The sequence below is a fragment of the Bombina bombina genome, chromosome 8 (genome assembly GCF_027579735.1).
Source record: "Bombina bombina isolate aBomBom1 chromosome 8, aBomBom1.pri, whole genome shotgun sequence".
Classification (NCBI taxonomy): domain Eukaryota; kingdom Metazoa; phylum Chordata; class Amphibia; order Anura; family Bombinatoridae; genus Bombina; species Bombina bombina.
In genome coordinates this window covers 49,080,799-49,105,454 of record NC_069506.1, presented here as the reverse complement: position 1 = coordinate 49,105,454, position 24,656 = coordinate 49,080,799, and the positions used below count along the sequence as shown (strand labels likewise).

The window sequence follows — 24,656 nt, the reverse complement described above, 5'->3', positions numbered from 1 at the left end:
TCTAGGTTTTATGACTGCTGTATTGGAAGCGATCCCCTTTGCTCGTTTTCACATGCGACCTCTTCAGCTCTGTATGCTGAACCAGTGGTGCAGGGATTACACAAAGATATCTCAATTAATATCTTTAAAAACGATTGTATGACACTCTCTGACGTGGTGGACAGATCACCATCGTTTAGTTCAGGGGGCTTCTTTTGTTCTTCCGACCTGGACGGTAATTTCAACAGATGCAAGTCTGACAGGTTGGGGAGCTGTTTGGGGGTCTCTGACAGCACAAGGGGTTTGGGAATCTCAGGAGGTGAGATTACCAATCAATATTTTGGAACTCCGTGCAATTTTCAGAGCTCTTCAGTCATGGCCTCTTCTAGAGAGAATCGTTCATTTGTTTTCAGACAGACAATGTCACAACTGTGGCATACATCAATCATCAAGGAGGGACTCACAGTCCTCTGGCTATGAAAGAAGTATCTCAAATACTGGTATGGGCGGAATCCAGCTCTTGTCTAGTTTCTGCGGTTCATATCCCAGGTATAGACAATTGGGAAGCGGATTATCTCAGTCGCCAAACGTTACATCCGGGCGAATGGTCTCTTCACCCAGAGGTATTTCTTCAGATTGTTCAAATGTGGGGACTTCCAGAAATAGATCTGATGGCTTCTCATCTAAACAAGAAACTTCCCAGGTATCTGTCCAGATCCAGGGATCCTCAGGCGGAAGCAGTGGATGCATTGTCGCTTCCTTGGAAGTTTCATCCTGCCTATCTCTTTCCGCCTCTAGTTCTTCTTCCAAGAGTAATCTCCAAGATTCTGAAGGAATGCTCGTTTGTTCTGCTGGTGACTCCAGCATGGCCTCACAGGTTTTGGTATGCGGATCTTGCCGGATGGCCTCTTGCCAACCGTGGACTCTTCCGTTAAGACCAGACCTTCTGTCGCAAGGTCCTTTTTTCCATCAGGATCTCAAATCCTTAAATTTAAAGGTATGGAGATTGAACGCTTGATTCTTAGTCAAAGAGGTTTCTCTGACTCTGTGATTAATACTATGTTACAGGCTCGTAAATTTGTATCTAGAAAGATATATTATAGAGTCTGGAAGACTTACATTTCTTGATGTCTTTCTCATCATTTTTCCTGGCATTCTTTTAGAATTCCGAGAATTTTACAGTTTCTTCAGGATGGTTTGGATAAAGGTTTGTCTGCAAGTTTCTTGAAAGGACAAATCTCTGTTCTTTCTGTTCTTTTTCACAGAAGGATTGCTATTCTTCCTGATATTCATTGTTTTGTACAAGCTTTGGTTCGTATAAAACCTGTCATTAAGTCAATTTCTCCTCCTTGGAGTTTGAATTTGGTTCTGGGGGCTCTTCAAGCTCCTCCGTTTGAACCTATGCATTCTTTGGACATTAAATTACTTTCTTGGAAAGTTTTGTTTCTTTTGGCTATCTCTTCTGCTAGAAGAGTTTCTGAATTATCTGCTCTTTCTTGTGAGTCTCCTTTTCTGATTTTTCATCAGGATAAGGCGGTATTGCGAACTTCTTTTAAATTTTTACCTAAGGTTGTGAATTCTAACAACATTAGTAGAGAAATTGTGGTTCCTTCATTGTGTCCTAATCCTAAGAATTCTAAGGAGAGATCATTGCATTCTTTGGATGTAGTTAGAGCTTTGAAATATTATGTTGAAGATACTAAGAAATTCCGAAAGACTTCTAGTCTATTTGTTATCTTTTCCGGTTCTAGGAAAGGTCAGAAGGCCTCTGCCATGTCTTTGGCATCTTGGTTAAAATCTTTAATTCATCATGCTTATGTCGAGTCGGGTAAAACTCCGCCTCAAAGGATTACAGCTCATTCTACTAGGTCGGTTTCTACTTCCTGGGCGTTTAGGAATGAAGCTTCGGTTGATCAGATTTGCAAAGCAGCAACTTAGTCTTCTTTGCATACTTTTACTAAATTCTACCATTTTGATGTGTTTTCTTCTTCTGAAGCAGTTTTTGGTAGAAAAGTACTTCAGGCAGCTGTTTCAGTTTGATTCTTCTGCTTATAATTTCAGTTTTTTTTTCATTATAAGATTTAAACTTTATTTTGGGTGTGGATTATTTTCAGCGGAATTGGCTGTCTTTATTTTATCCCTCCCTCTCTAGTGACTCTTGCGTGGAAAATCCACATCTTGGGTAGTCATTATCCCATACGTCACTAGCTCATGGACTCTTGCTAATTACATGAAAGAAAACATAATTTATGTAAGAACTTACCTGATAAATTCATTTCTTTCATATTAGCAAGAGTCCATGAGGCCCACCCTTTTTGTGGTGGTTTTGACTTTTTTGTATAAAGCACAATTATTCCAATTCCTTATTTTTTATGCTTTCGCACTTTTTTCTTATCACCCCACTTCTTGGCTATGCGTTAAACTGATTTGTGGGTGTGGTGAGGGGTGTATTTATAGGCATTTTGAGGTTTGGGAAACTTTGCCCCTCCTGGTAGGAATGTATATCCCATACGTCACTAGCTCAAAATGTATATCCCATACGTCACTAGCTCATGGACATATGCTAATATGAAAGAAATGAATTTATCAGGTAAGTTCTTACATAAATTATGTTTTATATATATATATATATATATATATATATATATATATATATATATATATATATATATATATATATATATATATATATATATATATATATATATATATACATATACATACACATGACAGTTCCTAGCCTTGTTGTTGTCTGTGGCCAAGATTGGCTCCTTTATATTATAGCTTTGCTACTGAAAACCAATTACAGTAAAAAGGATGTTAATTATTCTAACGTATAAGAGTATGTAATCTTTAAATTATTATGGCCCTTTAGTACACAACAATTATTCATCATTAATACTAAAGCAGCAATAGCGTTGCAAAAGTAACATATTCCTTGATAACTATAAAAATGTTTTAAAAACTGTAGAACCAAGTTCACCCACTACAGTGATCACGTACAGTAATTCCAATATTAGGTTTTCGCACTTATAATCGATACAAAACATGTAAGTGAAAGCTTTTAACAAACTTGTCTACCAATAATTGTTCTGATAACCAATTATTGTTAAATTTTTAATATAATTACAACACGCTACAGAGTGAAAATCAAGATTCAAAAAGTTGTTTTTTTTTCACCCGGTTAGTGCTATTATGTAATAGCGGTTGTTCTAAAGATTAATAGTAAATAATTATATGTAGCACACAAGGCAGCTCACCAGCAGGACTTTGCAATACCCTAGTACCGTGCAGGGTAACTGTGAGCGCCAGTATACTGCGCCTCCGAGTCCCGGATACCGATGCCTCCATGGGTGTTGAGTACTCTGCCACTCTCAGCTGCAAGGATGTGACGACTCCCCTCCTGGACCCTCTTCCCCCCCCTCCTAGTGTCCCACACTGTCCTCCGTCTCTCCTCCAGACTCCACATACCTGTTTTTTTTTTTTGTAACCCCGTGCTAAGTGATCCTCTGGCCAAGCTAATTTTTTTGTAAAGTCTGCGCTCACTGCTGCATGCTGCGCCAGGGGAGCGCTTAGCTCGGGGCATTTGAAGGTAGTTCCAGGACACGGGACACAGAGCCTCAGACCGGGACTGTCCCTGTGAAACCGGGGCGGGTGGCAACCCTATATGCAGCATTTGCAGGTTACTTTTTAGCCTCACCAGGGAGCGTGGGACAAAACACATTTTATTCAAAAGAAATAAGTGTTTAATGCCTTTAATCTAGACCTCTGTCTCGCATATTATGTATTGGATCCAAGGCCAGATATAAAGATTACAAAGTCAGCAGTGTTATAGATAGTAGATACAAATATATGCTTTTTTTGTTTTGCTTTTTTTTTGCAACAAATATCCACATAAAGTGTGTTTTGTCTGATTCTTAGGGAAGGGACAGTATGTTGTAAAACTGTTTTTCCCTTAATGTATTTCCAATTACTTGTTATACCAGCTGAAGAGTATAAAATGTATGAGATATTGCATTTTCAGGTTTATTTGTGTATATGAAATTGCTGGTTTAGTGCTTTGAAACTACAGCCTATGGAAATGGGTTCTCATTATGTTATTACTTTGTACACACACTTGCTTCCTTCTTATATTTGTCTGTCAACCAAATGTCAATACTTAGATAGAACACTGGTAAATTATCATTTTATTAGTTATCTCTTCTACACCCCACCGGGAGTGTAATTTTTTCTGCTAGCTGTGTTTACGTAGCCTGTTAATAGCCTGGACCTCAGTATAGAAACTTTCAGTATAGGTTGGAAAACCACACGCTAAATCAGCTATTTCAAATGCCAAAATAAAAGTAAATGAGCTACATGTAAACAATTTAATACACTCCAGCAGGTAAAATGGAGCATTAGGAACAAATTAAAGGGGAGAACTTTTTGGGTAAACTCTTTAAAACATTCTAGAAGGACTTTGCAGGGGAAAAACACACAAACTTGCAAGGTCAGTAGTGCTAAAATTACACACACTAACAATTTAAAATGTGTGATTTTTGTACTGCAATGTCTCTTTAATTATTAGAATTGTTTAGTATTAATTTATTGTACCTCTCACACAACGTCTTGTAAAATAGAGGTTTTATCAGTATACCCTTTCAACCAAATACCAGATCTTATTCCTGCTGCATCAGGGCATAACTGACTAGCTGTCATCCAGATAGGAACCTCTTCTGAATAAAGATCCTACCAGAATAACAATTTGACTATTTCACCTTGATTTAGACATGTTGCAACTGCAGAGAACAATGTGTTCTGTGAGATCCTAACAGTGGCATTTCAATTGCTAATAATATACATTAAGTGTTACGGTCATAGATGATAGATTTCAGAAATTAACATCCTGTTGTGTATTGTGATTAGATCACTAGAAGAGTGAAACACTTAAATGTCATAGTCATGACTCCTTACTCCAACATTCTCCTGTTTGGTTTAACCATCTGTCTGCTCTTTATTTTTCCAACAGGGACATACTCATCACTCGACTGGGAGCCTCTATGAATTACGATGAGCTGTGTGATGAAGTAAGAGAGATGTGTCGCTTATACCAGGGGCAGCCGATTACATTGAAGTGGATTGATGATGAAGGTATTAGAGCCCACTGTTTGTAAACCATATCAATTAAACATTGAAGGGATAGTGTAGTCAAAATAAAACTTTCATGATTCAGATAGAGCATGCAATTTTAAGCAACTTTCTAATTTACTCATATTGTCAATGTTTCTTTGTTCTCTTGGTATCTTTATTGGAATTTAAGCTTAGGAGCCGGCACATTTTGTGGTTTAGCACCTGGGTAGTGCTTGCTGATTGGTGGCTATATTTAGACACCAATCAGAAAGTGCTGAATCATGAAAGTTTAATTTTGACTCGACTATTCCTTTAAACACCCAAAAAAATAATTTCTTAAATAATGTATTTACATCAAAGATTAGTCTGAGATAATTTGTACATGTATTTTTTTAAATTATATTAGTTGTTTAAATATTGAAAAAATAAGGGTAAAGTTAATGTCCATAAAGCCGCCATATTGTAACTTAGGTTACCTTTTCTGCTGAGGCCAATTAGGAATGGTTATAAATGGGTTACTAGAGTGTGCAACCAATGACTGTGTGGATTATAGCTGTGTCTGAACTTCCATGTTAAACCCCTTAATGACCAATGACCAAATTATTCCATTATTGAACCATTGAGCCAAACTGAAGCTGTGTCCTTAAGGGGTAAATATGATTTGGAAAGCCCACAATATTCAGAATTAAATTACAGGAAAGGAGAACAAAATAAATAATGAAAGTATATTGTAATGTTGTTTTGCTACATGTAATTAAATTGTATTTCTCCAACATAGGTGTGTCCGGTCCACGGCGTCATCCTTACTTGTGGGATATTCTCTTCCCCAACAGGAAATGGCAAAGAGCCCAGCAAAGCTGGTCACATGATCCCTCCTAGGCTCCGCCTACCCCAGTCATTCTCTTTGCCGTTGTACAGGCAACATCTCCACGGAGATGGCTTAGAGTTTTTTAGTGTTTAACTGTAGTTTTTATTATTCAATCAAGAGTTTGTTATTTTGAAATAGTGCTGGTATGTACTATTTACTCAGAAACAGAAAAGAGATGAAGATTTCTGTTTGTATGAGGAAAATGATTTTAGCAACCGTCACTAAAATCCATGGCTGTTCCACACAGGACTGTTGAGAGCAATTAACTTCAGTTGGGGGAACAGTGAGCAGTCTCTTGCTGCTTGAGGTATGACACATTCTAACAAGACGATGTAATGCTGGAAGCTGTCATTTTCCCTATGGGATCTGGTAAGCCATGTTTATTACGATCGTAAATAAGGGCTTCACAAGGGCTTATTAAGACTGTAGACTTTTTCTGGGCTAAATCGATTCATTATTAACACATATTTAGCCTTGAGGAATCATTTTATTTGGGTATTTTGATATAATAATATCGGCAGGCACTGTTTTAGACACCTTATTCTTTAGGGGCTTTCCCAAAGCATAGGCAGAGCCTCATTTTCGCGCCGGTGTTGCGCACTTGTTTTTGAGAGGCATGGCATGCAGTCGCATGTGAGAGGAGCTCTGATACTTAGAAAAGACTTTCTGAAGGCATCATTTGGTATCGTATTCCCCTTTGGGCTTGGTTGGGTCTCAGCAAAGCAGATACCAGGGACTGTAAAGGGGTTAAAGTTCAAAACGGCTCCGGTTCCGTTATTTTAAGGGTTAAAGCTTCCAAATTTGGGGTGCAATACTTTTAAGGCTTTAAGACACTGTGGTGAAAATTTGGTGAATTTTGAACAATTCCTTCATGTTTTTTCGCAATTGCAGTAATAAAGTGTGTTCAGTTTAAAATTTAAAGTGACAGTAACGGTTTTATTTTAAAACGTTTTTTGTACTTTGTTATCAAGTTTATGCCTGTTTAACATGTCTGAACTACCAGATAGACTGTGTTCTGAATGTGGGGAAGCCAGAATTCCTATTCATTTAAATAAATGTGATTTATGTGACAATGACAATGATGCCCAAGATGATTCCTCAAGTGAGGGGAGTAAGCATGGTACTGCATCATTCCCTCCTTCGTCTACACGAGTCTTGCCCACTCAGGAGGCCCCTAGTACATCTAGCGCGCCAATACTCCTTACTATGCAACAATTAACGGCTGTAATGGATAATTCTGTCAAAAACATTTTAGCCAAAATGAACACTTATCAGCGTAAGCGCGACTGCTCTGTTTTAGATACTGAAGAGCATGACGACGCTGATAATAATGTTTCTGAAGGGCCCCTAACCCAGTCTGATGGGGCCAGGGAGGTTTTGTCTGAGGGAGAAATTACTGATTCAGGGAACATTTCTCAACAAGCTGAGCCTGATGTGATTACATTTAAATTTAAGTTGGAACATCTCCGCATTCTGCTTAAGGAGGTATTATCCACTCTGGATGATTGTGACAAGTTGGTCATCCCAGAGAAACTATGTAAAATGGACAAGTTCCTAGAGGTGCCGGGGCTCCCAGAAGCTTTTCCTATACCCAAGCGGGTGGCGGACATTGTTAATAAAGAATGGGAAAGGCCCGGTATTCCTTTCGTCCCTCCCCCCATATTTAAAAAATTGTTTCCTATGGTCGACCCCAGAAAGGACTTATGGCAGACAGTCCCCAAGGTCGAGGGAGCGGTTTCCACTTTAAACAAACGCACCACTATACCCATAGAGGATAGTTGTGCTTTTAAAGATCCTATGGATAAAAAAAATTAGAAGGTTTGCTTAAAAAGATGTTTGTTCAGCAGGGTTACCTTCTACAACCAATTTCATGCGTTGTCCCTGTCGCTACAGCCGCATGTTTCTGGTTCGATGAGCTGATAAAGGCGGTCGATAGTGATTCTCCTCCTTATGAGGAGATTATGGACAGAATCAATGCTCTCAAATTGGCTAATTCTTTTACCCTAGACGCCACTTTGCAATTGGCTAGGTTAGCGGCTAAGAATTCTGGGTTTGCTATTGTGGCGCGCAGAGCGCTCTGGTTGAAATCTTGGTCGGCTGATGCGTCTTCCAAGAACAAGCTACTTAACATTCCTTTCAAGGGGAAAACGCTGTTTGGCCCTGACTTGAAAGAGATTATCTCTGATATCACTGGGGGTAAGGGCCACGCCCTTCCTCAGGATCGGCCTTTCAAGGCAAAAAATAAACCTAATTTTCGCCCCTTTCGTAGAAACGGACCAGCCCAAAGTGCTACGTCCTCTAAGCAAGAGGGTAATACTTCTCAAGCCAAGCCAGCTTGGAGACCAATGCAAGGCTGGAACAAGGGAAAGCAGGCCAAGAAACCTGCCACTGCTACCAAGACAGCATGAAATGTTGGCCCCCGATCCGGGACCGGATCTGGTGGGGGGCAGACTCTCTCTCTTCGCTCAGGCTTGGGCAAGAGATGTTCTGGATCCTTGGGCGCTAGAAATAGTCTCCCAAGGTTATCTTCTGGAATTCAAGGGGCTTCCCCCAAGGGGGAGGTTCCACAGGTCTCAGTTGTCTTCAGACCACATAAAAAGACAGGCATTCTTACATTGTGTAGAAGACCTGTTAAAAATGGGAGTGATTCATCCTGTTCCATTAAGAGAACAAGGGATGGGGTTCTACTCCAATCTGTTCATAGTTCCCAAAAAAGAGGGAACGTTCAGACCAATCTTAGATCTCAAGATCTTAAACAAGTTTCTCAAGGTTCCATCGTTCAAGATGGAAACCATTCGAACTATTCTTCCTTCCATCCAGGAAGGTCAATTCATGACCACGGTGGATTTAAAGGATGCGTATCTACATATTCCTATCCACAAGGAACATCATCGGTTCCTAAGGTTCGCATTCCTGGACAAGCATTACCAGTTCGTGGCGCTTCCTTTCGGATTAGCCACTGCTCCAAGGATTTTCACAAAGGTACTAGGGTCCCTTCTAGCTGTGCTAAGACCAAGGGGCATTGCTGTAGTACCTTACTTGGACGACATTCTGATTCAAGCGTCGTCCCTTCCTCAAGCAAAGGCTCACACGGACATAGTCCTGGCCTTTCTCAGATCTCACGGATGGAAAGTGAACGTGGAAAAGAGTTCTCTATCTCCGTCAACAAGGGTTCCCTTCTTGGGAACAATAATAGACTCCTTAGAAATGAGGATATTTCTGACAGAGGCCAGAAAAACAAAGCTTCTAGACTCTTGTCGGATACTTCATTCCGTTCCTCTTCCTTCCATAGCTCAGTGCATGGAAGTGATCGGGTTGATGGTAGCGGCAATGGACATAGTTCCTTTTGCGCGCATTCATCTAAGACCATTACAACTGTGCATGCTCAGTCAGTGGAATGGGGATTATACAGACTTGTCTCCGAAGATACAAGTAAATCAGAGGACCAGAGACTCACTCCGTTGGTGGCTGTCCCTGGACAACCTGTCACAAGGGATGACATTCCGCAGACCAGAGTGGGTCATTGTCACGACCGACGCCAGTCTGATGGGCTGGGGCGCGGTCTGGGGATCCCTGAAAGCTCAGGGTCTTTGGTCTCGGGAAGAATCTCTTCTACCGATAAATATTCTGGAACTGAGAGCGATATTCAATGCTCTCAAGGCTTGGCCTCAGCTAGCGAGGGCCAAGTTCATACGGTTTCAATCAGACAACATGACAACTGTTGCGTACATCAACCATCAGGGGGGAACAAGGAGTTCCCTAGCGATGGAAGAAGTGACCAAAATCATTCTATGGGCGGAGTCTCACTCCTGCCACCTGTCCGCTATCCACATCCCAGGAGTGGAAAATTGGGAAGCGGATTTTCTGAGTCGTCAGACATTGCATCCGGGGGAGTGGGAACTCCATCCGGAAATCTTTGCCCAAGTCACTCAGCTGTGGGGCATTCCAGACATGGATCTGATGGCCTCTCGTCAGAACTTCAAAGTTCCTTGCTACGGGTCCAGATCCAGGGATCCCAAGGCGGCTCTAGTGGATGCACTAGTAGCACCTTGGACCTTCAAACTAGCTTATGTGTTCCCGCCGTTTCCTCTCATCCCCAGGCTGGTAGCCAGGATCAATCAGGAGAGGGCGTCGGTGATCTTGATAGCTCCTGCGTGGCCACGCAGGACTTGGTATGCAGATCTGGTGAATATGTCATCGGCTCCACCTTGGAAGCTACCTTTGAGACGAGACCTTCTTGTTCAGGGTCCGTTCGAACATCCGAACCTGGTTTCACTCCAGCTGACTGCTTGGAGATTGAACGCTTGATCTTATCGAAGCGAGGGTTCTCAGATTCTGTTATCAATACTCTTGTTCAGGCCAGAAAGCCTGTAACTAGAAAGATTTACCACAAAATTTGGAAAAAATATATCTGTTGGTGTGAATCTAAAGGATTCCCTTGGGACAAGGTTAAGATTCCTAAGATTCTATCCTTCCTTCAAGAAGGATTGGAAAAAGGATTATCTGCAAGTTCCCTGAAGGGACAGATTTCTGCCTTGTCTGTGTTACTTCACAAAAAGCTGGCAGCTGTGCCAGATGTTCAAGCCTTTGTTCAGGCTCTGGTTAGAATTAAGCCTGTTTACAAACCTTTGACTCCTCCTTGGAGTCTCAATTTAGTTCTTTCAGTTCTTCAGGGGGTTCCGTTTGAACCCTTACATTCCGTTGATATTAAGTTATTATCTTGGAAAGTTTTGTTTTTAGTTGCAATTTCTTCTGCTAGAAGAGTTTCAGAATTATCTGCTCTGCAGTGTTCTCCTCCTTATCTGGTGTTCCATGCAGATAAGGTGGTTTTACGTACTAAACCTGGTTTTCTTCCAAAAGTTGTTTCTAACAAAAACATTAACCAGGAGATTATCGTACCTTCTCTGTGTCCGAAACCAGTTTCAAAGAAGGAACGTTTGTTGCACAATTTGGATGTTGTTCGCGCTCTAAAATTCTATTTAGATGCTACAAAGGATTTTAGACAAACATCTTCCTTGTTTGTTGTTTATTCCGGTAAAAGGAGAGGTCAAAAAGCAACTTCTACCTCTCTCTCTTTTTGGATTAAAAGCATCATCAGATTGGCTTACGAGACTGCCGGACGGCAGCCTCCCGAAAGAATCACAGCTCATTCCACTAGGGCTGTGGCTTCCACATGGGCCTTCAAGAACGAGGCTTCTGTTGATCAGATATGTAGGGCAGCGACTTGGTCTTCACTGCACACTTTTACCAAATTTTACAAGTTTGATACTTTTGCTTCTTCTGAGGCTATTTTTGGGAGAAAGGTTTTGCAAACCGTGGTGCCTTCCATTTAGGTGACCTGATTTGCTCCCTCCCTTCATCCGTGTCCTAAAGCTTTGGTATTGGTTCCCACAAGTAAGGATGACGCCGTGGACCGGACACACCTATGTTGGAGAAAACAGAATTTATGTTTACCTGATAAATTACTTTCTCCAACGGTGTGTCCGGTCCACGGCCCGCCCTGGTCTTTTTTTAATCAGGTCTGATAATTTATTTTCTTTAACTACAGTCACCACGGTACCATATGGTTTCTCCTATGCAAATATTCCTCCTTAACGTCGGTCGAATGACTGGGGTAGGCGGAGCCTAGGAGGGATCATGTGACCAGCTTTGCTGGGCTCTTTGCCATTTCCTGTTGGGGAAGAGAATATCCCACAAGTAAGGATGACGCCGTGGACCGGACACACCGTTGGAGAAAGTAATTTATCAGGTAAACATAAATTCTGTTTTACTATCTTGAGGTGTTTAAAGTCCCTTTAAACCCCCCCATTTTGTTTCTACTTAAAAGGTTGTGTCTCTTTCCTCTTATCATTCGACAGGCTAGTAAATCCCTTATGTTTTGCTGCATGTCACTGCTCCTGTGCCTCCCCTTATATGCACTAGCGCCGCCTGGGGAGGCCCGCCCTACACTTTGAAAACCACTGATCTAGATTTCCATCTAAAGGGGAGGAGAGTCCACGGCTTCATTCATTACTATTGGGAATTAAGAATCTGGCCACCAGGAGGTGGCAAAGACACCACAGCCAAAGGCTTAAATACCTCTCCCACTCCCCTCATCCCCCAGCCATCCTTTGCCTTTTGTCACAGGAGGTGGCGCAGAGCTTCCGAAGATTCGGATGTCTCTTATGGAGGGTATTGTTCTTCTCAGTGGGACAGGAGTTTTAAGTAGCCTTATAAGGCTTCTCGGTGAGGACTTGGGTGAAAGTTAGAGTCCGGAGATGCAATCGGCGTTGACGAGTTTCGCAGACTACTTTCTTCTCGCAAGTCCATGTCAGGAGTGCTGCTATGACCTGTCATACTTGAAGGGACGTGTTCCTGTTCCACTGTGTGGATTCTGGTAAGATTGTTTCATTTTATACACAATGTTAACATAGAAGACAGGGTCACAGTGTGGCGCCTTTTATCTTTACAGAATCAAGGGTTCATATTCCTGGTAGGGGGGGATTATTGAACGGGGGGGGGGTTTATACATGATATTGTTTATTGTGTCATTGCTGCTCTGTGCGGGATAAGGCTCTGGCAATGTGTGGAACTATTAGGTTCTTTTCTGGGGAGTTTTTGCGTGGTCCTTTTTTGGCACGTTTTCTCCTTTAGGCAGGGGCGGTCCTGCGAGGCACCTGCGGGACTGGGTGGGGCTCTTCACTTCCGGTCTGATCTGCGGCGGAGGAGACAAAGCAGTTTCTGTAGTCCGGTTCATAGGAGGTGGTGAGTGCCCCGGCCATTTTCTATTTTATTCTAATAAAAGCGTAAGCTATGGAGGATTCTGATGCATTAGAGGGTACTCCCTCTTTGACAAAGTCTCATACCTGTGTTTATTGTGAGGTTCCGGTAGACCAGCCTGCCCAATTATGTTCCATATGCCTTGAGAGGGTCGAGACATCTAAGACTAAGAGAATGTCTAGTACCACTGAGCCATCCACCTCTGAGGGTTCTCCGTCCTGAGTTGAGTCCCCTATTGCACATGCAGCGCCCTGGGGTCTGACTGTTGCTCCTTCGGGAGAGATATGCTGGCCGCCAGATTTTGCGGATCAACTGCAGGCGGCGGTTTCTAACGTGATCCACACCTTACTACGTTCTGCTAAGCGCAAGCGTAGGGCCTTTCAGAGCGGCCCGACTCAGGACTTGTCTTTGTCGGATGCTCCTGCGGAGTGGTTCGATGTAAGGGGCCCACTCCGACACGTCGGAGGGGACTCCTTCTGGGTCGAAATCTGTGTCTTCTAAAGCTCCGGCAGAAGAGCCTGGTTATAGGTTTAAGATGGAGAATTTGCGCTTTTTGCTACCTTCTATCCCTAAGCTAGATAAGGTTTATGAGGACAAGGTGGTACCCCAGACCTTCCCAGTTCATATAAAGATGGCTAACATTCTCAAGAACGAATGGGCTCGATTAGGTTCTTCCTTTTCCCCTTCTTCGTCCTTTGAGAAACTTTTCCCCTGTTCCGGAGGCTCAGTTGAAGTTGTGGAGGACCATTCCTAGCGTGGATGGTGCCATCTCCATGCTCGCTAAGCGGACGACTATTTCCCTAAAGGATAGATCGTCGTTTAAGGAGCCCATGGATAAAAAGTTGGAAAACATGCTGAGAAAGATGTTTCAGCACACAGGGTTTGTTTTTCAGCCGGCAGCAGCCGTAGCCGCGGTTGCTGGAGCTGCGTCATATTGGTTTGATTCCCTGAGTGAAATGATTGAGGGTGAACCCTCTTTCAAAGAGGTGAAGGAGAAAATTAAAGGGACAGTATACACTCATTTTCATATACTGTAATTACAGGTAATAGACACTACTATAAAGAATAAGATGCACAGATACTGATATAAAAATCCAGTATAAAACTGTTTAAAAACTTACTTAGAAGCTCTCAGTTTAGCTGAAAAGGTAGTTGGAAAGCCCACTGCAAGTGGGAAATAAGACACTCCCCCCCCCTCCCCCTTCTTTTGCATATGAAAAGACCCTTTACACAAACAGGAGCAAGCTGGAGTAGGTAGCTGACAGTATTCTCATAAAACTTTGGGCTTGGTTAGGAGTCTGAAAATCAGAGCAATGTTATTTAAAAATAAGCAAAATTATACATTTAAAAAATACAAAAATCTTTATGGGCTATAGAAATAGATCATCTACAAAACATTTATGCAAAGAAAAAATGAGTGTATAATGTCCCTTTAAGGCTTTGAAGGTAGCCAATTCTTTCATTTGCGACGCCAATATGCAAATTATTCGCCTGAATGCTAAGGTGTCAAGGTTTTCGGTTTTAGCACGCAGGGACTTGTGGCTAAAATCTTGGTCGGCGGACATGACCTCTAAATTGAGGTTGCTGTCCCTGCCTTTTCAAGGAAAGATTCTGTTTGGTCCAGGCCTGGACTCGATCATGTCCGCGGTTACGGGAGGCAAGGGTGCCTTCCTACCCCAAGATAAGAAAGCTAAACCGAAAGGACCTACTTTTCGTCCCTTTCATGCAGATAAGGCCCAGCGCAGTCCAAGGGAACTTGGAAGCCTGCTTAGTCTTGGAACAAGTTCAAACAGAACAAGAAGCCCGCAGAGACCAAGTCGGCATGAAGGGGCAGCCCCCGACAGGTCTAGGGGCCAAGTAGGGGGCAGGTTATTTCTATTCTCCGAAGCCTGGTTGCAGGATGTTCAGGACCCCTGGGTTCTGGAGGTTTTCTCCCAGGGTTACAGGATAGGATTCAAGTCATTCCCTCCCAGGGGCAGATTCCTTGTGTCAAACCTGTCATCGAGGTCGGAAAAGAAAGATGCCTTTCTAGGATGTGTGAGGGATCTTTCCTCTCTAGGTGTTATCGTACCAGTACCCCTTGCAGAAAGGGGTCTAGGGTATTATTCAAATCTGTTCGTAGTTCCAAAAAAGAAGGGCACATTCCGCCTGATTTTGGATCTGAAGTGTTTAAAGAAGTTTTTGTCTGTTCCATCGTTCAAAATGGAAACGATCAGGTCCATTTTGCCCCTAGTTCAAGAGTGGCCGTTCATGACCACAATAGACTTGCAGGATGCCTATCTTCATGTTTCAATTCACAGGGACCACTACAAGTTCCTAAGATTTGCATTTCTGGACCAGCACTTCCAGTTTGTGGCCCTTCCTTTCGGTCTGGCGATGGCCCAGAGAGTTTTCACCAAGGTTTTCGGGGCCCTGTTTGCTGTAGCCAGATCCAGGGGCATTGTGGTGGAGCCCTATCTAGATGACATCCTGGTTCAGGCGCCGTCCTTCAGTCAGGCAGTGGACCATTCATGGTCTCTGCTCCTGTTACTTCAATCTCATGGTTGGAGGATAAACTCCGGAAAGAGCTCCCTGGTACCCAGCACCAGGGTGGAGTTTCTAGGCAAGATCATAGACTCGGTGTCCATGAAGATTTTTCTCACGGATCAGAGAAGCAGGAAGCTTGCGTCATCTTGTCTGGCCCTTCGATCCTCAGAGAGGCCCTCGGTGGCACAATGTATGGAGGTGATCGGGCTCATGGTCTCCAGCATAGACGTCATTCCATTTGCCAGGTTTCACCTCAGGCCTCTTCAGTTATGCATGTTGAGGCAGTGGAACGGTGATCATTCTGATCTCTCACAGCTGATATCCATGCATGTACGGGCTTGGACCTCCCTCTCTTGGTGGATCCGCCCGGAATAACTGTCCATGGGGACATCCTTCTTGAGACGATCCTGGGAGATTGTGACCATGGATGCAAGCCTGGCGGGATGGAGAGCTGTTTGGGGTGCCAGAATCCTGGAACTTTGAGCTATCTACAATGCTCTGAAGGCGTGGCCCCTGGGGGCGTTCTACTTCATAAGGTTTCAGAGGGACAACATTACCTCAGTGGCTTACATCAACCATCAGGGGGGTACGGTGAGGTGTCTCGGATACTAGAATGAGCAGAGGCCCACAACTGCTCGCTTTCGGCGATCCACATACCAGGTGTGGACAACTGGGAAGCGGACTTTCTCAGCAGGCAAACATTCTATCCGGGGGAATGGTCTCTTCACCCCAAGGTGTTTGCGGAGATTTGTCTCAGATGGGGGACGCCGGAGATAGATCTCATAGCGTCCAGACTCAATTGCAAACTTCACCGTTATGGGTCGAGGGACCCCCAGGCAGAACTGATAGATGCATTAGCGGTGTCTTGGGGGTTCGATCTAGCGTACATTTTTCCTCCCTTACCACTTCTGCCTCGTATAGTGGCACACATAAAGCAGGAGAGAGCGTTGACCATTCTGATTGCTCCTTCGTGGCTGCGGAGGACGTGGTTTGCGGATCTGGTGAGGATGTCATCCTTTCCGCCATGGAGGTTACCCTGTATCTGCTGGAACAGGGTCCTTTCTAACATCAGAATCTCAATTCTATGAGGCTGACTGCGTGGAGATTGAACGCTTAGTCCTAGCCAAGAGAGGTTTTTCTGAAAGTCTGATTGGCACTCTAGTTCAGGCAAGGAAGCCAGTCACATGGCGCATCTACCTTAAGGTGTGGAAGACTTACTTGACCTGGTGTGAGAAGCATGGATACCCTTGGCACAAGGTGAGGGTTTCCAGAATTCTGTCCTTTTTTCAAGAAGGTTTAGAGAAGGGACTTGCCGCTAGTTCCTTAAAGGGACAGATTTCGGCATTATCTGTTTTGTTAGACAGGAGACTTGCTGAGCTCCCTGACATTCAATCCTTTGTTCAGGCTTTGTCTCGAATCAGGCCTGTTTTTAGGCAGTCTGCTCCCCCATGGAGCTTGAACCTTAGGGTTTTGCAAGGCTTTGTCTTGAATCAGGCCTGTTTTTAGGCAGTCTGCTCCCCCATGGAGCTTGGTCCTTAGGGTTTTGCAAGGGGTCCTGTTTGAGCCTATGCATTCCCTTGACATTAAGGTTCTGTCCTAGAAGGTTCTTTTCCTGTTGGCCATTGCATCGGCTCGCAGAGTATCTGAACTGGCGGCCTTGCAACATGGGTCACCTTATCTGTTTTTTTATTTGGATAAGGCTGTTCTTCGCACCAGCTTGGGATTTCTTCCCAAGGTGGTGTCCAATCATAACATCAATAAGGAAATAGTTGTTCCTTCTCTGTGCCCCAACCCTTCTTCTTCGAAGGATTGGTTACTTCTTAATCCAGATGTGGTCCGTTCTATCTTCAGACTACAAAGGACTTCAGACAATCTACATCTCTTTTTGTTGTGTATTCAGGGAAACGCAGGGGTCAGAGGGCTTCTGCTACTTCTTTGTCTTTTTGGCTGAGGAGCTTGATTCGTCTGGCTTACAAGACAGCGGGACATAAGCCTCCTCAGAGGATCACGGCTCATTCCACTAGAGCGGTGGCTTCATCTTGGGCCTTCAAGAATGAGGCCTCTATGGAGCAGATTTGTAAGGCGGCTACCTGGTCTTCCTTACATACTTTTACAAAGTTTTTCAAATTTTTTTTGCTTCTGTGGAAGCGGCTTTTGGGAGGTTCTACAGGCTGTGGTGCCCTCAGATTAGGGTCCGCCTTTTACTCTCCCGGTTTCATTCAGTGTCCTCTAGAGCTTGGGTATATGTTTGCAATAGTGATGAATGAAGCTGTGGACTCTCCTCCCCTTTAGATGGAAAACATAAATTATGCTTACCTGATAATTTCATTTTCATCGTGGGGAGGAGAGTCCACGGCTCCCGCCCATATCTCCGGTGGGCGGACCTAAATTCGATTTCTCTTCTGGCACCATTTATACTCTGTTTCTTGTTCCCTTGGCAGAATGCCTGGGGGATGAGGGGAGTGGGAGAGGTATTTAAGCCTTTGGCTGGGGTGTCTTTGCCTCCTCCTGGTGGCCAGGTTCTTAATTCCCAATAGTAATGAATGAAGCAGTGGACTTTCCTCCCCACAATAGAAATGAAATTATCAGATAAGCATAATTTATTTTCTCTCACATATTTTAAAATGTATTAAGTCCAAGACCAGATATGACGATTACAAAACCAGCGGTATGATAGATAGTAGTGAAAAGGTTGTTTTTTTTCTCTCCATCAGTTGCTAAAAATCTATACTTTGGCACTTAATAAATACTTTTGTATTAGCTTGCTCTGCATTTTATAATGCAAAGCAAGCTAATACGAAAGTACTTATTAAAGGGACACTCAGGTTTTATTACATTTTCATGATTCAGATACAGCATGTAATTTTAAAGAAATTTCCAATTTACTTCCATTAAAAAAAATGTGCACAGTCTTTTATATTTACACTTTTTTAAATCACCAGCTCCTACTGAGCATGTGCAAGAACTAAGACTATACGTATATACATTTGTGATTGGCTGATTGCTATCACATGGTACAGGGGGAGTGGAAATATACATAACTTTGAAATGTGTTAGAAAAGAATCTACTACTCATTTGAAATTCAGAGTAAATGCTATTGTATTGTCTTGTTATCTTGCATTTGTTGATTATGCAAATCTATTGTGTTTACTGGTCCTTTAAGTGCCAAAGTATAGATTTTTAGCAACTGATGTATGTGTAGTATGGCTGTACAATTACAATACAGTCATTCAAATTAGCATAAAAAAATAATAAAATACTATTCCCCATCCCTCGTAAAGACTGTATCAGTACATAAAATCATTAATGCCTTTCCTGTCGATTTTTGTGCTGTGGCCAATAATCACATAGACGAGTTAACAAGCCAAACATAATGTTCATTCCATCACAGTTCGGGCTGCAGGATGCTACATTTTTGTCATGTTCTGTCTCAGGATATCATGTGAGAGCCTCATTGTCTGGAACAGTTGCTTTAAAGGAAGATTAGTAGAAGCCACTACTGATTGAAAATGATAACAAATTTATTTAAACACAAAATACTTTGATTAAGCAAATACTTGCAGAATCTTTAAATATGCTACTCAGGTATGTTAAGACCACATACGGCAGGAGTGAAAATAAACAAACAAAGTAAGCAGAGATGCAGATTCAAAAAGGAAAGTCTTTCTCCTGGTAATAACTGAAATGTAAGATTTGCACAAGGCAGAAAACAACTTGTAAAGTCTTTCTCCTGGTAATTGCTGAGTGCAGGAATTGCATAAGGCAGGAAACAGACTTGTGAACTGGTAACAGGTGTAAAGGTAAAGTCTTTCTCCTGGTTATAGGTGAGTGCAGGAATTGCACAAGGCAGGATACAAACTTGTGAACTGGTAACAGGTTTAAAGGTAAAGGCTTTCTCCTGGTAATACCTTGTAAACAGGTGCAAAGGTGAAGTCTTTCTCCTGGCAATAGCTGAATGCAGGAATTGCATAAAGCAGGAAACAAACTTGTAGATTGGTAACAGGTTTAAAGGTAAAGGCTTTCTCCCGGTAATACCTTGTAAACAAGTGCAAAGGTGAAGTCTTTCTCCTGGCAATAGCTGAGTGCAGGAATTGCATAAAGCAGGAAACAAACTTGTAGATTGGTAACAGGTTTAAAGCTAAAGGCTTTCTCCTGGTAATACCTTGTAAACAGGTGCAAAGGTGAAATCTTTCTCCAAAGAAGTACAGGAAACAGGTTCTGACTTGACAAAACAGATCCAATGTGAAGACACAAATGCAGACTAAAAGCCATCCTTAAATAGGGAGGTTTTGCACAGGGTTGGTTCTGATTAATTCCAGAATTGAGAACACCTGTGTGTTGCACAGGTGTAATAACAAGTAAGGCAAATAGTTATTTATCAGATCTTTTAAGATCCATGCTATTGCTAGAACTGGCTGTGGCTCAACATGTAAGCAAACAGAAATAGCAACCACAGAGCCACAGGTTCAATTCCCTACACAGCCCTTCTTAGCAGAATGCCTCCCAGACCTTTTCTTTTTCTTTTTAGTTTGAAGGCTTGGTTCATGACAGATTCCCCCTCAAAGAGCGCACTCCGGGCGCTCAAAGCCTGTTCAAACATCTGAAGGTGGGATTTACGAACAAGTGTTCCATTTGAAGCCCTAATACAATCAGATGGAATTGATTCTTTGCTTGGAACAGCTGCCTGAGATTGGGGACCCTTAGAAGATACCCCTGTAGGGATAACAAGAGCTGAAAAACCAAGACAGTTTTTATTTAGAGGTTCCTGATTATACCCAGCAGCTTGCAATGGACTGGCTGATGGGCAGAGTACCTCCGGGTAGGAAAAGACCTCTCCTTCAGAGTCAAGGAATTTGTTATCTGGGTCATATCTGCCTGATGGGTAGAGTACCTCCGGGTAAAGTATGACCTCACCTTCAGAGTCCAGGAATTCATTTTCTGTGTCATTTATATCCAATTCAACCATCTCATTCAATTCTTTCTCAGTCAATGAGTAGCTGGGTGAAGGTGGTGCAGGGAGGTGTGGAACTTTAGATTTGTCAGGGTCTGATTCAGCTGGAAGACTTGTCACTTTTATGTCTGATGAGTGACTTTTGTTAGATGGATCTCCAACCAGGGCAGAAACAAGGTAATGTGCAGGATTTCCAGGAGGTATTTTTGCAGAGTTCCCCAATGTGGTTGATGCAGAAACAGACGCAGTGGTATGGGTAATGGATGTAGTTGGAGTTGTACTCCCAATGACCATCTGTTTCAAATCAGGTACCATTTCTTGAAGCATGTTAGAAACGGTTGTTTGTAGAATAGATGTATTCTCAGTAGCTGAATCCTCTCCAGGGGTATCTTTAAGTTTGCGAATGGAAGAATAATTTGTTCCCTTAACAGAGTCTATTTTAAACTTGGCTGTATCTCGACTTGATCCTCTAGGGGGTCTTACTGGACACCCTGTGATGCGGTGACCAGTTCCCCCACAATAGAAACAGAGGTTAAGTTGTCTTCGCCGAATTTTCTCCTCTTCTGTTAAGGGTTCTTTAAAACCTTTCCTTGTTTGGGAGGTAACTTTAGACAATGTTTCGGTTGGGAGAGATAACATTTCCATCAGCTCCATGAAGTTAATCAGTATGTCCTTAATAAACTTTAACACTGATTCCAATACAGCAATAATCCCAGAGGGCTCTCTTTTAAGGTCTTCACATTCTGTCATGTTCTGTCTCAGGATATCATGTGAGAGCCTCATTGTCTGGAACAGTTGCTTTAAAGGAAGATTAGTAGAAGCCACTACTGATTGAAAATGATAACAAATTTATTTAAACACAAAATACTTTGATTAAGCAAATACTTGCAGAATCTTTAAATATGCTACTCAGGTATGTTAAGACCACATACGGCAGGAGTGAAAATAAACAAACAAAGTAAGCAGAGATTCAGATTCAAAAAGAAAAGTCTTTCTCCTGGTAATAACTGAAATGTAAGATTTGCACAAGGCAGAAAACAACTTGTAAAGTCTTTCTCCTGGTAATTGCTGAGTGCAGGAATTGCATAAGGCAGGAAACAGACTTGTGAACTGGTAACAGGTGTAAAGGTAAAGTCTTTCTCCTGGTTATAGGTGAGTGCAGGAATTGCACAAGGCAGGATACAAACTTGTGAACTGGTAACAGGTTTAAAGGTAAAGGCTTTCTCCTGGTAATACCTTGTAAACAGGTGCAAAGGTGAAGTCTTTCTCCTGGCAATAGCTGAATGCAGGAATTGCATAAAGCAGGAAACAAACTTGTAGATTGGTAACAGGTTTAAAGGTAAAGGCTTTCTTTCGGTAATACCTTGTAAACAAGTGCAAAGGTGAAGTCTTTCTCCTGGCAATAGCTGAGTGCAGGAATTGCATAAAGCAGGAAACAAACTTGTAGATTGGTAACAGGTTTAAAGCTAAAGGCTTTCTCCTGGTAATACCTTGTAAACAGGTGCAAAGGTGAAATCTTTCTCCAAAGAAGTACAGGAAACAGGTTCTGACTTGACAAAACAGATCCAATGTGAAGACACAAATGCAGACTAAAAGCCATCCTTAAATGGGGAGGTTTTGCACAGGGTTGGTTCTGATTAATTCCAGAATTGAGAACACCTGTGTGTTGCACAGGTGTAATAACAAGTAAGGCAAATAGTTATTTATCAGATCTTTTAAGATCCATGCTATTGCTAGAACTGGCTGTGGCTCAACATGTACGCAAACAGAAATAGCAACCACAGAGCCACAGGTTCAAATCCCCACACAGCCCTTCTTAGCAGAATGCCTCCCAGACCTTTTCTTTTTCTTTTTAGTTTGAAGGCTTGGTTCATGCCAATTTTAATTAATTTGTTAATCAATTAATTAAATTATTTAACTAATTAACTATTTTTACCTTTTTTGGTGGCATATACAGTATATATATATATATATATATATATATATATATATATATATATATATATATATATATATATATATATATATATATATATATACAGTGAGGCCCCGGTTTACGCACGACTCGGTATACGAAATTTCGGTTTACGAAATCGAAATTTGAAGAAAATTTGACTCGGTTTACGAATTTTTTTCGCAATACGAAACAAAATGCCGGTCAAAATGCCGGTTTGCCCCCCTCGGTTTACGAATATTTTTCGCAATACGAAACCAGTGGCCCCTGTGCCCCCTGCATACTCAAGTATGATTGAATTAATGAAGTTTGGGTACCAGTGTAGAGGTGTTGGAGAGGTTTTGGAGCCATTTTGCAGCAAGTTGTTGAGCCTTTTGAGCCATTTGCAGCAAGTTGTTAAGCCTTTTGGAGCCATTTGCAGCAAGTTGTGGAGCCTTTTGGAGACATTGGAGCCATTTGCAGCAAGTTGTTAAGCCTTTTGGAGCCTTTTGGAGCCTTTTTTGGACACTTTACTTGAATTTTTTCGGACCTCCGGAACGCATTAATTGATTTTCAATGCATTCCTATGGGAAACCGTGTTTCGGTTTACGAATTTTTCGCAATACGAAACGACACGGAGAACGAATTAAATTCGTAAACCGAGGCCTCACTGTATATATATATATATATATATATATATATATATATATATATATATATATATATATATATATATATATATTAATTTGAACATTTGAAAGAGCCAAAAAAGTTGCAAAGTTTTAAGAAGAAAATAAAGATGTAACATCCTTTTTGTCAATATTTTTTTGAACTATATCAATAACATCTGACTCTTTTAGACAGGATCAAGAATCTGGATCTTGTATGGTGATAGCTTTACTTACTGTCTAAGCAGTGACCTTTCCTATGGGTGTCCTTGGCTGGCGGTTTGTCACTTGATTCCTATTCTTATAACTCTTGATTATGGCAACCTCCCAAATGCTTCATGATACAGCTCAGGGATATTGCTATGATGTAACCATCTTTAAAACTTTTTGATGTCTTTTGTGTTCTTATAATTCTTTGTAATTACTGTGTGTGTATATAGTGGAAGGAAGTTGAGATGACTTGAATGTACTACACTTCTCATTTGATGTGTACTAATCACACCAGATCTGTCAAGGTAACTTCCATTGTGCTCATCAGTAATTGTTTTTTTACATGAATAGCATATGTAAGCAATCAAGCAAATTGAAAAATATAATTATTCATTTTTTTTAAAAATATTTTTGCTGTGGCAAATTAGTGATGAATATTAATGAGTGCCTCTACTGATTAAGCGAACACTGTGTAGCATGTTGCTGGGTCAGTATTCGGTTGTCTGCTGACTGCAGCCACCCAGAGTGGGGGAAGGACGGCAGTAGAACCCTTTCCCTCTCACATACACACAGTTTGCAGTGGTAAATTAATGGAAAGGTTTTGTAAACCCTGGCTTACTCATATATTCATGTTCTGCAACTAGTTTGTAAGATGGAGCAGTTTATGGGTTCATAAAAATCTGTTTGTTTTTTTTAGAGTCACAAAGTTCATGATTTAACCCTTTGAGTGCTAACGAAGGCTCTGAGCCATCGCAAATTGTTTCAGTCAAGTGCTGATGACGGCTCAGAGCCGTCTCTAGCACTCACCCACCTCAACGGCAATCTGGGGGCTCCCCCTCACGTACACACAGTTTGCAGTGGTAATAGAAAGGTTTTGTAAACCCTGGCTTACTCATATATTCATGTTCTACAACTAGTTTGTAAGATAGAACAGTTTATGGGTTCATAAAAATCTACTGTTTTTGTTTTACTTCTATGATCAAATCTGCTTCATTCTCCTAGAACAAAACGTAAAAGAAGGCGCCCCCTGTGTGTATCAGTATGCTACTTCAAACTACTAATATTCCGACACACAGAATACTCACAATTGTGGCATCTTTCAAATGTGGTGTAAGAAGCATGCTGGGTAATTTCAGTGACCCAGCTCACTGAACCAAGGCTGCTGGAATGTCATATACACGTCCTAACCGATGGCCACTTATGTAGATCTGATGTATTTCGACTGGTTGTGCGATGCAGGAGGATTTCAATCTGGCAACTGGCCAAGCAAGGGATCAGTAAAGGCAATTCCAATATGTCCACACCAAGTTGCAGGAACAATATGGAGGCTCTGATCGCCAATGTATACAAAAATGTGTTTTAATAAAACTTTAAAAACAAAGATATAACCTGTTAAATCAAGAGGTTTCAAAGTGTGTTGAAGAATACACTTTGGTAGGTTCATAGGAGATTGGAAGTGTGCATGTGTCTTTAGCACTCTATTGCAGCAGTGTTTGCAACAATGTATAACATTACTAAAAACATTGTTGCATACACTGCTGCCTTAGAACGCCAAAGACGTGCATGCTCATAAGGTTCTTAAGAGGGGTGGGACCGCTACGCTACAGAAAAAAACCTTCAGAGCGATGGTGGAGGGAGAGGGGGATCATACT

The 24,656-nt window shown here is 41.9% G+C and overlaps 1 protein-coding gene across 1 annotated transcript in view; it reads left to right on the top strand.

Moving 5' to 3' along the window:
• Window positions 1–24,656, top strand: part of PRKCZ (protein kinase C zeta) — a 508,310-nt gene that overhangs the window by 96,702 nt on the left and 386,952 nt on the right. The window contains exon 3 of the mRNA XM_053690355.1: window positions 4,988–5,109. Coding sequence (XP_053546330.1) covers window positions 4,988–5,109 — 122 coding nt within the window. The remainder of the gene's footprint in view (window positions 1–4,987; window positions 5,110–24,656) is intronic.